We start from the raw sequence: 15,204 nt of genomic DNA on the forward strand, positions 1-15,204 counted from the left end.
ACGTGAATATTCTTTCTTAAAAATGTGTGAATGTTCTTTCTTAAATGTAATTCTTTTCATAAAATTTTAAAAAAATAATCAGGGATTCTTTTTTTTTAATACTTCAGAATTTTAATAAATTAAACTGAGAAAACTGAAGAGAAAAAAAAAGCTTATCTTTTCCCGTTGAAATATTAAAACAATAAATAAATGAATTCTTCATAATGATATAAAAATATATTTTAAAGGAAGGCTGAAAGTGTTGGTAACATTGGAAAACCGATTGCGGGTGAAACCTTAGCAACCCATTCTAATGACAGAGAGCGTGCAGTTCTGGTTCCAGCCAGTCCACAACTCGACGCTGATTGGCTGGCGAGAAACTGGAGGAAAAAGCATTCTGAAAACGGCGCAGAACAGCTGATCTCTCTTGCCGGCATTTCGGGAAAGAGAAGGAAGAGAAAGAGAGAGAGAAGGAAGATTATGAGAGCTTGCACAGGGAGACAAATCTATTCTAATTCTTCTTGACCTTTGGTCAATTATTGGTCATCTTTGAAATGACACTATCACGGTCGTGCCAACATCATCTATTGCCCATGTCTCCGACATAAAAGACATCAGTGTTTGTGTGTGCGTGTTTTTCATCATTGACATTTTTTTTCCAAAGAAAAAGAAAAAAGTTTGGGATTATTGTTGTTGTTTGTATCATATGAAGTAAATATGCCTCCGCTGAGAAATGGATCATCCTTGTATCTTAATGCATCAGGTATGATTTCTTAATCACAGTAATTAGTATCATAAAGTTATTAAACATGATGTGTCTTGTATTCCAGCAACTGGTTCCTTTGAATGATGATATTGCTAAGAAACATATAGATATATTATCCAGAGTATAATAAAACGATTATACAATAAAGTACAATTGATTATACTGAATTGATTTTGTGTACTAACCGAAATGCAGACTGATTTCTGACGATATATATTCTCTCTCTATATATATCCTTGTTTCTTGCTTATAATGACTGATTCAAAATATTTACATTAATTGTTAAATGTTTGTTTTGACTTGCATCTTAGTTTGAAATGATACAACAATAAAAAAATCTCAAATATAAATTTTTTGTGTTTTAGCAGTCTAATATTCGATTCTTAAATCTTTAGTTGCTGAATTAAAAAAAAAAAATGATCTCCTAAATTTGCCTTTTGAATTTGCTGAATGATCACCTAATGCTAAAAATGAAACTTTTCGATCTAATTCTCGATCGATTTCCCTAATCGATCATAGCTACTTAAAATTCAAGAGTTTTGCTTTTTGGCACTTAAAAATGCATACGTAAAATATTCTAAATTTTTAATCATCTAAGATCCCAGATATGAATTTTACTTCAGTTGTTGAACTTTTGAAAAATTATTATCTAAATATGTTGTTCAGATTTGCTGAATGATTCAAACTGATTTGCTGGAAATATTCAATCGATCACTTCTTTCAAGTTTAAGTGTTTTGGTTTTTAACAGTCAAAAACGTGATTCCAAATTGTTAAATTGCAAATTTGATTCAGCAACCTTAAGTTTATTTGCTGAATTTTAGAGAACTGTCCATCCAAATCTGAAATTATGCAATCGATTACGTTTATTTCTAATTCATTTGTTTTATGCTTAAAAATTTTAAATTGCACATTTAAAATATTGAAAATCGTATGGCTGAAATTCGATTCTTCTATCTTACTTTAGTTGCTGAATTTTTAAAAAATGAGCAACTAAATCAGAAAACACGCTATCGAATACAATTATTTTAAATTCAAGTTTGTTTTTGAGTTAAAACCTCTAGGAAGACAGACGAAATGTTTCATAAAAGCTCAACTAGTGTTCTAAGAAAAATGATTAATCTCAAATTTGGAATTTAATCAAGTTTTTAAACTGAGTTAATTATTTCAGATGAAAAACAAACTTATACTATTTCTAATGCATGAGCTCACTAAACAAAATAAAAATTTGTGTATTGTAGTGTTTTTGCTGCAAAAATATAGTGCAAAAATATATATTTCTAAGAATATTTCAGTACCTGAGAGAACAGATACACCAGAGTATCACTTTACTGTATCTAGACTACAAAATGTACTAGGTTAGAATAATACTGTACTAGGTTAGAATAATATTATTATCCAATGCTGAGTCTTAGTCTGTGCAATTAAGTTACAAAATTATTTAAGATTTCTGCTTTACTATATTTAGGAATATTTCATTGCAAACTTGTCATATATATATATATCTGTGTGTGTATGGTAGTTCCCTTAAAAGCTAATCAAAAAATGTGTTTTTTTTATTCATTTATTTTGCAGTAAAGATAAAGAGTATTTAATTGCTGAAAATTGTTTTTCGTTTTTGCCTTGATTTGTTTAAAATGTTCATATGAAACAAAATGTACGAGAATAATAATGAATGAAATTGAAACTAGTTATTGTTACACAAGTTTAAAAAATTAATTTATGAGCTATATAATCACTTTAATTAGCTTTATATTTCTAGTTGTGGCAATGAGAAAATCTTATGATGCAATAAAATAATAACCTAATGAAAACTTGTACTACCAAGCATTAATCATATACTTATATACTTTGGACATACTTTTTATGACAAATAGTTTGAAAATTTTTTTTTTGCCAAAAATCGATTCCTTTACAAATTTAGATTGCTGAAAAATGGTTAAAATGTGGAATAAAAATATTTCTACAGATCTCAATAGCAGTTTATAGGTATTTTAAATACAGCTTGTCAATACTTGAAGGTATTAAATTTAGTTTACTTAAAAGTGTTAATTGGGACAAAAACTAATTATTTTTATTTCTTCCTCTTCTTGAGATTATATAAAACAGAATTTAAGATTAAATTGGCATAAAAATGAACTTCTAAATTAAATAAAAAAATAAATACAAAGTCTGAATCCTGAGTAACTGGACAACCAATTTTTTTCAAATTTTATACATTGTCTTTTAAAATGATATACTTCAAAACAATGTAAAAGTTTGTATACGTTAAAAATTAATGAATAATTATTAAATCTTATTTTTGGATAAATGAATGTTATGATTGTGCGTAAAAAAAATTTCTATTCAATTTTCGAGAAGTAGTGTGATACACAAAAAATAAAATTAATTTTCAGAGAACCAAATTTAATTCAGGTAACCAACTCAAACCGATCACTCTCCTGCCGTTACTCTATTCTGATTGAATTCTGTTTTCCAAATTGAGCTACCCAGCAAGTTTGCGTTGAAAAAAAGTACCCAGAGAAAGGACGTTTCGTAACTTAAAATATGGTCTGTGCTTATTAGTTAACATAATTGAGATTATGCCCTCGAAACATTGAGATTGAGTATACAATTATCATAATATTATTTAATAATGTTATGATAATTGTAGACTCATAACTGTAATTTTAAATGAAGAAATTTAAAATTTGAGCGAAATCGGTCGAATAATTTCTGAGTTTTAGAATTTAAAGAAAAGACATACTATTAAGATTATGCTTCTCATGAACTATTTGACCAATTTTGCTTAAAATTTGTATTTTGTATCGGATTGTCCCCTTTCCTCAGCTTTTTAGCTATGAAAATGCTGAAGGTGAGCAGAAAATAATAATAAATAAATATTATGAAGAAAAAAATATATTTTGAGTCTATTTCGAAGTCTAATATTTTGATAATTTCTCCTCGACTGATGGTATTTTGAATTGTGCGCCTAGTGGAAAATCCTTGCAAAAAAAGTGAGTCGTTTTCAAAACCAGCGGGAAAAAATAAATAGTTATCAATTATCAAGAAATATTAATAATTATACCTGAATGTTGACCGTGAAACTGGTTAAATAGTTTTCTTATTTATTTGTGAAGTAAAGCAGTCTCTGAGAATGTTTCTAAAAATAAATTAAAAATCATTCCTATTGAAAATACCTAGGTATAAATTATATAACTGTCAACTGAGTCACAAATCTATCGTTCTGAGTGTACTTCGTTCGTAAATCGATCACGTGTAGTGATCAGACACTGTTCATTAGATTTCCATTTTGTTTTTATCACATAATAGATCAATTCCTTATAAAGTGGTATAGGAATTTCGGTTCTCCTTATCTTTTAATTTTTTTTCGTACGTATCAAAAATTAAATTTTTACTCGTGACTAGGGAAATCTAATTAATATTCAAAAACAGAGCTATTGAAATTAAACACGAAATTGTGAATAGTTTGATTATTAATAATCTCGTGGAAACCGAATGAAAATCGGATGAATAGTGCCCGAGATCTGACGAGATGGAATTATGTATTTGCAAGCAGAACGTGATTGAAATTTGAAAATTCGTATGCACTGCACATGACATTCAAATTTATTGATCGAGTGATATCCTATAAAAGTTTAAATTCAGGAATATTTTAACATCTTTTTTTTTTCTTGCTATTTACTACAAGATTTCAGAAAAAAAAAATTAAGTCTATTTCTCATTTTCGTCTTCTTGAATATGGGTAAATATAAAAAACTGATATATGACCATAGCTAGTAATTTTATTGTATTTATTAATTTTTAAGCTTCATACATTTTATTTTATGACCGCCGTTAAACAGGTGACCTAATTTTGAGTTCACGACTATCAATGTTCAACTCCGTAGCCTTGTAATTTTGAACCCAATCCAGAAGATAAGAGACCTTTTAGAGCTAGCATTGGGACAAACTAGGCTTCGGTTTTTGATGGAACTCATCCACATTTGGTTTACATGGAGAGAAAAACCACGAAAATCTTTCACCGTTATCCTAAAGCCATGGGGATTCTAAACTATGATTCGTCTACTACCACTGAAAATATTTTGCGTACTCCAGTCGGGGCGAGCCGATAGCGGAATTCGTATCGATTAGGAATCGCTGGGATTCGAGCCTGGGCCATATTGGGCAAAATTATAAATTCTAACTGGCCAGTGGCCGGTTGTAGAATTTTTAATAGTCCATATTTTAAAATGTGTGGCCATTTGTTCAACAAAAAAAATTACTAAAAATCGTTGATATTATTAACGTAAGACATTTATTTTAAAACGTAAACGCATACTTCTTAAAATATGGTAAGCACTATGAATTTCATTTCTATAATGAAAAAAATGTAAGAAACAAGTGTGAAACGGTGTAATTTTCAGGACATTGCAAAATTGCATATTTTTATAAAAAGATAAAGAAGGGGTAAATTTTTGACAAAATTTCTTCCATTGGGTAGTGACAGGTATACAATTCTTTACTCTCCATTTGTTATATTTTGTTGCCCTGTGGCCGATGGTGACCGTTTATTTTGCCCTATACTGGGTCACCTCATTGTGGAGCGAGCGCTCAATCCCCTGAGCCGCCATTGAGCTACTGCCCCAAGCTTCATGCATTGCATAAAAAAGGCATTAGATAAAAAGGCTTAGACATTTCATAAGAATATCCCGTTAAAAACCATAATTTTTTATCCAGATGAATAGATCGAACCACGTTCCACATTGATGAATTGACGTACACATTGATGAATAGATGAATATCCAGATGGATAGACGTTCCACATTGTGTTTCGGGGGGTAATTTTAGACGAAAACAAAAGGTTTTTATATATTAAAACATTCCTCTTTTTAGATATCGTTTAATCATTTCTTCCAAAGAAAAGGTATAATAAACAAAAATACTATATATTTTTTTTTAAATTAATTATTAAATCAAGTTTTCGTGTATTCATTAAGCAAACTTATTTGAATTTATTCATTTACTTTTAAAAAATAGGAGTCGAAGAAATTAAAAAAATTCAGAAATATGAATGTATTCAGAATGAATTTAGAAATATAAATGTATTGAGAGAAAATTTAACTAAAAAAAATTTTTAAAAACAATTTTTAGAGTAGTAACACTATAGAAATTTTTTTTGTCTGTTTTTTGTTGCATGGGATTTTTTAACGGGTTTTGGATATTTTCACGTCGATGAATTCAAATCTGCAATTGATTTTTCTCTTTCCAATCCGCAGTTTTTCTAAATAACATTTTTTGTCTATATTGGTTGAAATGTACAAGTTAAACGCTATAAAAACGAAGAGTCTCATAAACGTTATAACAAATTTCTATGGGTTATACCCTTAGAAATTTGGACACATCATCAGGATAAAAATGGCATAGGAACTCATGCCAGAAAATGTCGTCATGCACAGCTAGTTTCACTTCCTGAGCCACTATAGGAACCATTTCTTCACATGCTTCTGCACAGGTCATAATAGGGGAAGCGCCCCTAGCTGCGTATAGCAACGTTTCCGCTCTAGGATTAACATGCAGTTTTACTCCTGATCATGTGGCCTAACTCCTAAAATAATTTGTCGTAACAATTATACGAACCCTGTTGTTTACAAACAAATATATATCTAAAACAAGATAGACCAAAAATGAATTTTTTTTAAAAAATGCATTTTTAGGAGCAAAACTAATTTAAAATTTAAAATTCTCATACCTATATTGGGTAAGAATGCAACAAAATATTTGTACCATTCGAACCACGAAATAAATATAGCTTTAAGTAGTAGTATAAATAGATGCTCGAATAATAAATAATTATCATAATCTATTTTCATTAAAATGTTCTGTTATTATTTATTCCAAGAAAAATCATTGCGTTTCCATAATAAATATTGATATATTCCCAGTAATATTCTTTTTCTCACAATATTGTAAACACATTTTTACGAAACACTTCCTTCTTTTTCTCACTTTATTGAATGGAATTTGTTATAAAAGTCGTTTGAACTTCGATAAATATTTTGTACAAGAAAATATTAAGGATCCCCGCCAGGAATGACATGAAGAAAACAAGTGGAAAGAGACGGAAGCGGAAATTAAATTATTTACTAAAAGTTTGAGTTAGTATTTCGATACAGTTTTTAGAAAAGTGGAATACTAGTAAGGTGTTTGTTTTGAAAAGAATGTGTGCGACTTTTTGTAGAACATATTTATATTCATCTCACAAATACTTTTTGTCATCAAAAACTGAAAAACAAAATCAACAAACTGTTTAAAACAGTGATCACACTAGACCAGTGACGAAATGTAATCGACTGTATTGTTTTCTTTTAAAGTTTTAATTAAATTCAACCTTTGGTTATTATCGCAAAATATCTTTAAATGAGTTTTTAGCTAAGTTACTGACATTATTGTTGTGTAAGTGTTCAATATTTTTTTGTTCTAAAATTGACAAGAAAGTTTTTTGGTAGCATGTGAGTAATGTTTTTAATTTTATATGACTACTTAGTTTTACACATATTTTTCTAACTCAATGGGCTAGAATGCTTGAGGTTTTATATTTGTAGACGGCCCTCATTTTATCTCTTCTCTCTCTATATTAAAAAAAATAGAATTATGTATACTCATTCATATTTTAACTATNCTATTTTCATTAAAATGTTCTGTTATTATTTATTCCAAGAAAAATCATTGCGTTTCCATAATAAATATTGATATATTCCCAGTAATATTCTTTTTCTCACAATATTGTAAACACATTTTTACGAAACACTTCCTTCTTTTTCTCACTTTATTGAATGGAATTTGTTATAAAAGTCGTTTGAACTTCGATAAATATTTTGTACAAGAAAATATTAAGGATCCCCGCCAGGAATGACATGAAGAAAACAAGTGGAAAGAGACGGAAGCGGAAATTAAATTATTTACTAAAGTTTAAGTTAGTATTTCGATACAGTTTTTAGAAAAGTGGAATACTAGTGCGGTGTTTGTTTTGAAAAGAATGTGCGACTTATTGTGGAACATATTTATATTCATTTCACAAATACTTTTTGTCATCAAAAGCAGAAAAACAAGATCAACAAACTAGTATTTAAAACAGTGATCACACTAAACCAGTGACGAAATGTAATCGACTGTATTATTTTCTTTTAAAGTTCTAATTAAGTTCAACCTTTGATTATTATCGCAACATATATTTAAAAGAGTTGTTAGTTAAGTTATTGATATTATTTTTGTGTAAGTGTATAGTATTTTTTTGTTCTAAAATTGACAAGAAAGTGTTTTGATAGCATGTGAGTAATGTTTTTAATTTTATATGACTGCTTAGTTTTACTCATATTTTTCTAACTCAATGCTGTAGGATGCTTGAGGTCTTATATTCGTAGGCGGCTCTTTTTTTTAATCTTCTCTCTCTCTCTCTATATATATATATATAAAAAAGAATTATGTTTACTCATTCATATTTTAACTATATACATATTCATAAAAACGTATCTTAGTACTAACTGAGCAATACAATTAAACTGAAGCTCCTTATCAATATACAAAATAGCTGATGGCTTTTGCTGCATTCCTGGTCAATGCATTCCTGGCTGTTTTCCTGGCAAACTCGCTATAAAATTTACATGAAGGCTACAGAATGGATATACCCATCATCAAGAATGCGATGAATCATCTATTTTAGCACAATTGCTGAAATCTTGGCCATACATTTAATTTCTAAATTTCTGCAAAGCCGAAATTCCTTCCACCCCTTTCATATCAGCTCATCTTGATGCTCTGGAATCCTGTTTCATTCAGATAAATGCTGATCCTCTAGTTAAAGACGTGTGTTTCTCTTCAACCCTCCGTAGAGCTTGGAAAAGCAACCTGCTCTTATTTACCTCTTTCAACCACCACAGTTTTTCTAGTTTTGTTTTTACGTTTAATATATTCTTTTTTTTTCGTTGGCAACTTTGCTTTTTTTTCCAGTTTTTTTTTCTTTCTTCATTCTTGTCCGGTAAGTCTGAGGAATGGGTGCCTATTTTTGAGTACTCGAAATAGGGTGACTTTTTCCGCCTTTAAAATTTTTGAATAATCAACTATATTCATTCATATTTTCAACGAATACATAATTGAGGATTTAAATTGATAGGACAATTGTGTGTCGGATAGATTGCTATCATTTATATATTCACACCTTATCCAGAGTGTTACCTATTTTTGCTAAATATTGAAATGCCCAACTTTGTTTCATGCTACGTAAGAGAAAATTTTAAACTATCTTCACTAACACTATGCGATTTGATTTTTATTATTTGTCTTCTTTTTAGGCTAAAATTTTGATTGAAAATTAGGTGTTTTTTAAAGGACTATTTATTTGCTAAAAGCGGTTAATTATTGATAACGATTAACTATCTATAAATAGATAAAAATTAAATATCACTCACTAGTAAATTAATGAAATATTAGTCAATACAAATATTTTATCTACGTTGTTTTCATTTATATCTTTATAATCTCAAAAATTAATTATCTTACTTAAGTATTTATTTTGAGAAACGTAATTAGTTTTAGTAACCAGACCTAGCGAATGATTTTATTTACTATGTCAATCGAATTTATATCCAAGCATTAATAAACAGTGTACTATAATCAATAACATAGTGTAGAATATCTAACTTACGCGAATTTATGTCTGGAAGAAACTGAACTTATGCGTGCACAACTTCTTAGAAACGAATTAAGCATAAAAGATATTTTTATAAAATAATTGTTATGGCATGGAATCATAAAATGTGTAACAATGCCCCATACAGTTTTTATGACTCGATGAGAGTTACAAAAATAGTAACCAAGCTACGAAGAAGAGGCAGAAAATTTTTACTTTAATAACCGTAAGAGAGTGGGAGGGGGGGAATGTGCCAAGGTCAGGACCTTGTTTGTTTTACCTATTTGACGCGATCATTGTAAGGAAGTTCTTATTGCCATCATATTTCTGCTTACAAAACTATTCACACAAATACTTCCGCTTCTCTACTGATTTCTAACTTCAGCAATATTCCCGAAAAAAAATGGCATTTAGATTTATTTTTTTAAAATTTATTTGTACTAAAAGGGAGACCGTGTTTGATGTTAACGCCATTGTTAAACTGTTCCATTTTTTCTTCTATTCCCTCATGTTCGGTCGTATAGTTCGTTTAACAAATTTTGTATTTTGTTATTGAAGTTTTTGTACTTTAAAATTGTGTAAAAATTTGTAGACTTTATAATTCTCACTTTTCTTTGACTATTATTAAATAAAATAATAAATTACTATTAAAATTATTATTTACTCGGAAATATCTTTGGATAACCGAATTTTATAATTGCGTGCTAAAATTTTTCGATTCATTTAAAATGTTCACGAGATATGATCGAATAGGCAAAAAGTAAAATTAACATTAAGACGTGGAAAATTTCGGCCGTTTTATTGCCCAAACCTAGATTGGGGTACCCAATCTTAAATTGCAACAATTCCCTATATTTTGATGGTCAGAAATAAAAATCCGTCGAAAAAAGTGCAGAAAAGACATGGATTTGTGTTAGATTTCGTAACTTGAAATATCGTCTGCAAATTAATTACTGTGTTTAAATATAGGTTATATCAAGATTTCGAAGCGGTCACCTAAGAACTATGTTGTTCAATAATGGTTCAAGGGTTTTCCCTGTTTGCACTAAGTGTAACGACCAACAAGCTACTCCTGAACATATACTTCAATGCCTAAATATCTCTAAAGTGGACCTCTTTTCAGATCCACTTTTTGTTGCAGACTTACTCAGAGTCTCTGGAGTCATGGACTTGGTTTAGCTCCGCTAACCGTGTGGGCCAGCAACAACAAATATAGGAACTCAAACCTTTAAAATTGCGACTTAGTTCGTTAAAATCCGATCATTACATCAAAAGTAAGTCAGATGTGCCATTTTTTTTTTTATTCGCTCTGAATATTCAAAAATATTACTTTGAAGAATTTTTCTTTATAAAAATTCCTATCAGTCAAATTTCGATAGAATCAGAATCACATATATGCATGCCATTTTCAAAGAATTTAAAAATTGTTTTGTTATTGTTTTACTTTACACTGTAAAAAATTTCTGTTAAATACATAATTATGTAATTCTACAGAAGACTGCTGTTTTCTTAAACTACAGAAATCTACAGTTAAACTACATCGTAACTATCAAAAGAGTCTTCTGTTAACAGATAAAATCTGCAACCATTCATACAGATTGTACCTGTTGGGTACACATTTTTTCAGATTTGAATATGAAAAACTTTGGTATCAAAGTGGCAGCAAATAATTTGATACATTGAAAAAAATAGATGCTGACCTGCCTGTTGGGTGGTCAAGGAGTTGACAGCATACTAGGAAGGTCCGGAGTTCATATGCCGTATCTGAGCATATGAGCTAACGATGAGGTGTGGGGGGGGGGGTAAAACTTTTACCGAGATTCTTTTTAGCGTGATGGTTTTCGATGTCTCAAAAATTGCGAAAAGTTACACAGAAGAGGAATAATTAAAAAAACTAATTAAAACTTTAGAAATATGTTGCACTATGCAAACCAGAGGGTATACAGCTATCTTCATGTCAGATTTCTCTACCGTACCCTGATCTATAGCTGGTATGTACAGGTATTTCTTGTAAAGTTTTGTTTCAGGAAATTTCTGTCAACGTGTTTTTTTCCGTAGCATGCGAATAATCTCTGACTTCATTGCTGTCTGAAATTTTCCGTAATTTAGCAGAATTTTTTTACAGTGTATATTTCTATGCTAAGGATACAATAGCGAACCTTATCACAATTCATTAAATAAAAATTGTGAATGTACTTAATTGAAGTACATTCAAGGTACTAGTGTTGTACCTTTTTTTGCTTTATAAAAGTTAAAATATGTAAACATGTGAACAGTTTTCTTAAAGTTACAGGCAGTATAATTATAATAAGCAGACAACCGTACTTTTTTGCAAGAATAAAGTTACTAAATAAAAAGTAAAATAAATAGCTTTTTAATTATGGTAAGGAAAACAAGTGTTTTTTAAGTGTGGAAATAAAAGCTTTTATGTGTCTTATTTTATCTACACTTTAAAATACTAATTTAGAAATTTATATTGATATAGTAATTTATGTTGATATGCAAGATAACTGTTTTGACCATTTGATGTAGAAACACATTTTTCATAATTTTTTTGTTATGTTATATTAATTTAAGTTGAAATAAGTGAAAAATATATAGCATTTTGATAATTTATGGTTATGAAATACAGCATGCAACACCGGTGTCTTTTTCTACGTAAAGGTAAAATCTTTCAAACACGGCTCCCATAAAAGCATTAGTTTTCAAATTTGCAGTTATTTAGATCTAAGAGAAACAATCATTCATTGTTGAAATTTCTTTTATTTGCAAATTCAATTTCTGATAAATATTTGAATATGAATGCAAAAAAGTTTTTTAGTACTATTTTTTTATTTAGTTTAATTTTAGTGCAAATATAATTCCGATAATTTAGCTGATTATTTTTAGTAACTATAAGACTGTCTTTTTGTAATTAAAAAATACCAAACTGTATTTTTATTTGTAGTCAGAGCGTCAGAAAAAGAATATTCATAAAAGGGACACCAGTGTTCCATCTACGACAGTGGGTTAATCTTAGAAAGTTATTTTTCTCAAACTCTAAAGAATTCTAATAAAGAAAAGGTCAAGCATCAAATTAATTCTTTTTTATTTTTGATGAAAGTAGAAAAAAAAGTTTTGTTTTCCACGAGAACTGAAATAGAGTTATATTAATTCTATACGTTCCATAATTTTGAGTGATATTAGAAGCAGGGGGGTCGTAAACCATTTAATATAGTTCCTCTCACTTTTCTTTCTTTTTATGTCCTCTGGTACATTTGAGGCAAAATTTATGACGTGGCCATTAAGAGAATATTTCACTTGTTATGAATGTTAACCTTAACTACTTTCTCTTTCGATATTTTTATCTCTCATAAAGTTATAAATGCTTCTATTTTTTCGTACAAATTTTAAGGCACAATGTATCTCAGCAGAGTTGTAAGTTTGTTATTTTTACTCAAATAGCATCAAAGTAATAAAGTTATCACCAACTGAATTCAATTCATAAAAGATCAAACTATGTTCTGTTTAAACGGTGGGCGATAAAAAGAGCACCGGATAAGAAAGCCAAAAAAAAGCACCGAAAAAAAAAACACTGGAATAAAAAGCACCTCACTAGTTATGATATAGTCTAGTCTACATAAACTCTAGACTGGACTGCATAATAACTAGTGAGTTCTAGTTTCTAGTCTATATAAACTTAACAACCGATTTAATTCGAGCCGTTGAGTCAGAATTAAATGTAATTAGACATTTTTTTTTGAATGAAATTAAATATTTTTTAAAAAAATATAGCTAAAATGCAAGGATTATTTTAAAGTTTACTCAAAGTAACTTTTTCCATTTAACAAAGTGATCAGAACTTTTTAGCAGTTCTAAAATTTTTCTAAATTTCATTAATTACACTTATTTTATTGTTATAAAATATGCAAATAATACTTTTTCAACTAAATATTTGAAAAAATTTTTTTACTAAATTAAATAATATATTATTTTAGTTTACATTCTTAAATTATAAAAAGATTAAGCCCTGGGAAACTATTAACTGATTAAATTGATGCATTAATTGTAATAATACTATTATATATTATCTAATTTCAAAAAAAATATATAAAGTATTAAAAGTTGCTTTCAGAGATCTTCAAATTTTATTTTGAGTGTTAATTATTTTTAAAAAATATTTATTTACCTTAGAATAATTATTTCGAATAATCATATATTATCTAATTTCTCAAAAAATATATAAAGTATGAAAAGTTACTGCCAGAGAGCTTCAAATTGAATTTTGAGTGCTAATTATTAAAAAAAAATATTTAATTACGTTCGAAAAATTATTTAATTACATTAAATTCTTGTTCAACGGTCGAATGGAGTTGAATGTTAAATTTATATAATAGTTAATGAAGTGCTTTTATCTTGTGCTTTTTCTTAATTAGCTTCTTTTTCCGTGATTCGTTTAAACAGAAATTTTTATTCAATAGAGGCACTCTATGCCATCAATTAGGTGGCTAGACTCGGTGAAGAGGGATATATATATTGTAAATAAGGGAAACTGGAAAAGCCTTGCTGTGGATAGGACAAGATGCTTTGACCTGTTACAGGCTGTAGGGCCTTGGAAGAAGAAAAAGAGGTGGCAGTTCAGTATGCTCAAAGCTTAATCTATTTTCTTCAAATTCGTTTGAAATTTTGATGAACGAAAATGATGAAGCATACATCTAAATCCTTGCTTTTTGTCCTTTAAATAATATAACTTAATCTTTATATTTGATTCACAGTATTTAAAAAGAAAATGCACATGTGAAAGTAAAATTTTAAAACTTTAGGAGAAAAAACATCTTTGAATGATGCTACAAAAATGCTCACTCCAAAATTTTAGCCAACCATGAAATTTAGCCGAAAAAAAAAGTCACCCAAATTGATTTCAATTTTATGAGGTTTTGAGTGCAGACATCTGAACTGTTTTATGGAGAGTTTGCCGAGTGCTTTGCATGAATAGTCATAACAAGAAGTTTCCTAAAAAAACCACATATTTCTAGGATTCAACTCTTAATAAAAGTGTATTGCATTTTGTTTTTCTAAATTTACCAAAATATTAGACACCACTGCGGACATTTGTCTGGACACCTGATTATTACTTCGCCATTTCAGATTCTATATCTAGAGGAATCTTACGTAATTCCTAATCTAATTATTTTATACTCATTGTAAATAGAATAGACATCTCAAGAAATAGGTTTCTCCACTCCACTCTCCCCTTCTCCATTACTATAATAATATAATTAAATTTTTCTTTTTCCCCCACGCCAGTACATATATATTCACTTCTTAGTAAAATATACTACCGTGGAGAAAGGTAAGATTTTTTGTAACCATGATAACAGTGACGGGAAAACTGTGGAGGATGGGGAAATCGCTTAACCTTAAGAAGCTTATTCAATAATATGAAATTAACAAATATCTAGGCAAAATAAACAATGAATAATATAAAATTTTAACATGATAATGTTTGCGTTTTTTTTACGTCCTTTTATATTTAGAAATGTTAATATTTTTAAAAGTTGTTTTAAATTCTTCGTTTCATTGTGAATTCAAAAAAAAAAAGAAAGAAAGAAAAAGTTTATTGTGTTACCCTTTTCTTTTATATCAACGAAAAGTGAATCGATTTTTGTTTTTTCTCTAATTTTATTTATTTGTTTATTGCTATAGAAAATATATAAATACAAAATCTTGGTTTTGTATATAACTAATTCAAACTTAGAGACTTTAAAAAAAAAGCATGTACCATTTCAATTGAAAATAATGGAGATAAAATTG

The 15,204-nt window shown here is 28.8% G+C and overlaps 1 protein-coding gene across 1 annotated transcript in view; it reads left to right on the plus strand.

The window, feature by feature from the left end:
- The first annotated feature begins 297 nt into the window (after positions 1-297).
- LOC107443270 (monocarboxylate transporter 9) overlaps positions 298-15,204 on the plus strand; it is an 87,450-nt gene continuing 72,543 nt past the window's right edge. Inside the window, exon 1 of the mRNA XM_016057094.3 lies at positions 298-742. Within this exon, the coding sequence (XP_015912580.1) occupies positions 697-742 (46 nt within the window). The 5' untranslated portion in view covers positions 298-696. The remainder of the gene's footprint in view (positions 743-15,204) is intronic.

Source organism: Parasteatoda tepidariorum, chromosome 2, assembly GCF_043381705.1.
Source record: "Parasteatoda tepidariorum isolate YZ-2023 chromosome 2, CAS_Ptep_4.0, whole genome shotgun sequence".
Lineage (NCBI taxonomy): Eukaryota > Metazoa > Arthropoda > Arachnida > Araneae > Theridiidae > Parasteatoda > Parasteatoda tepidariorum.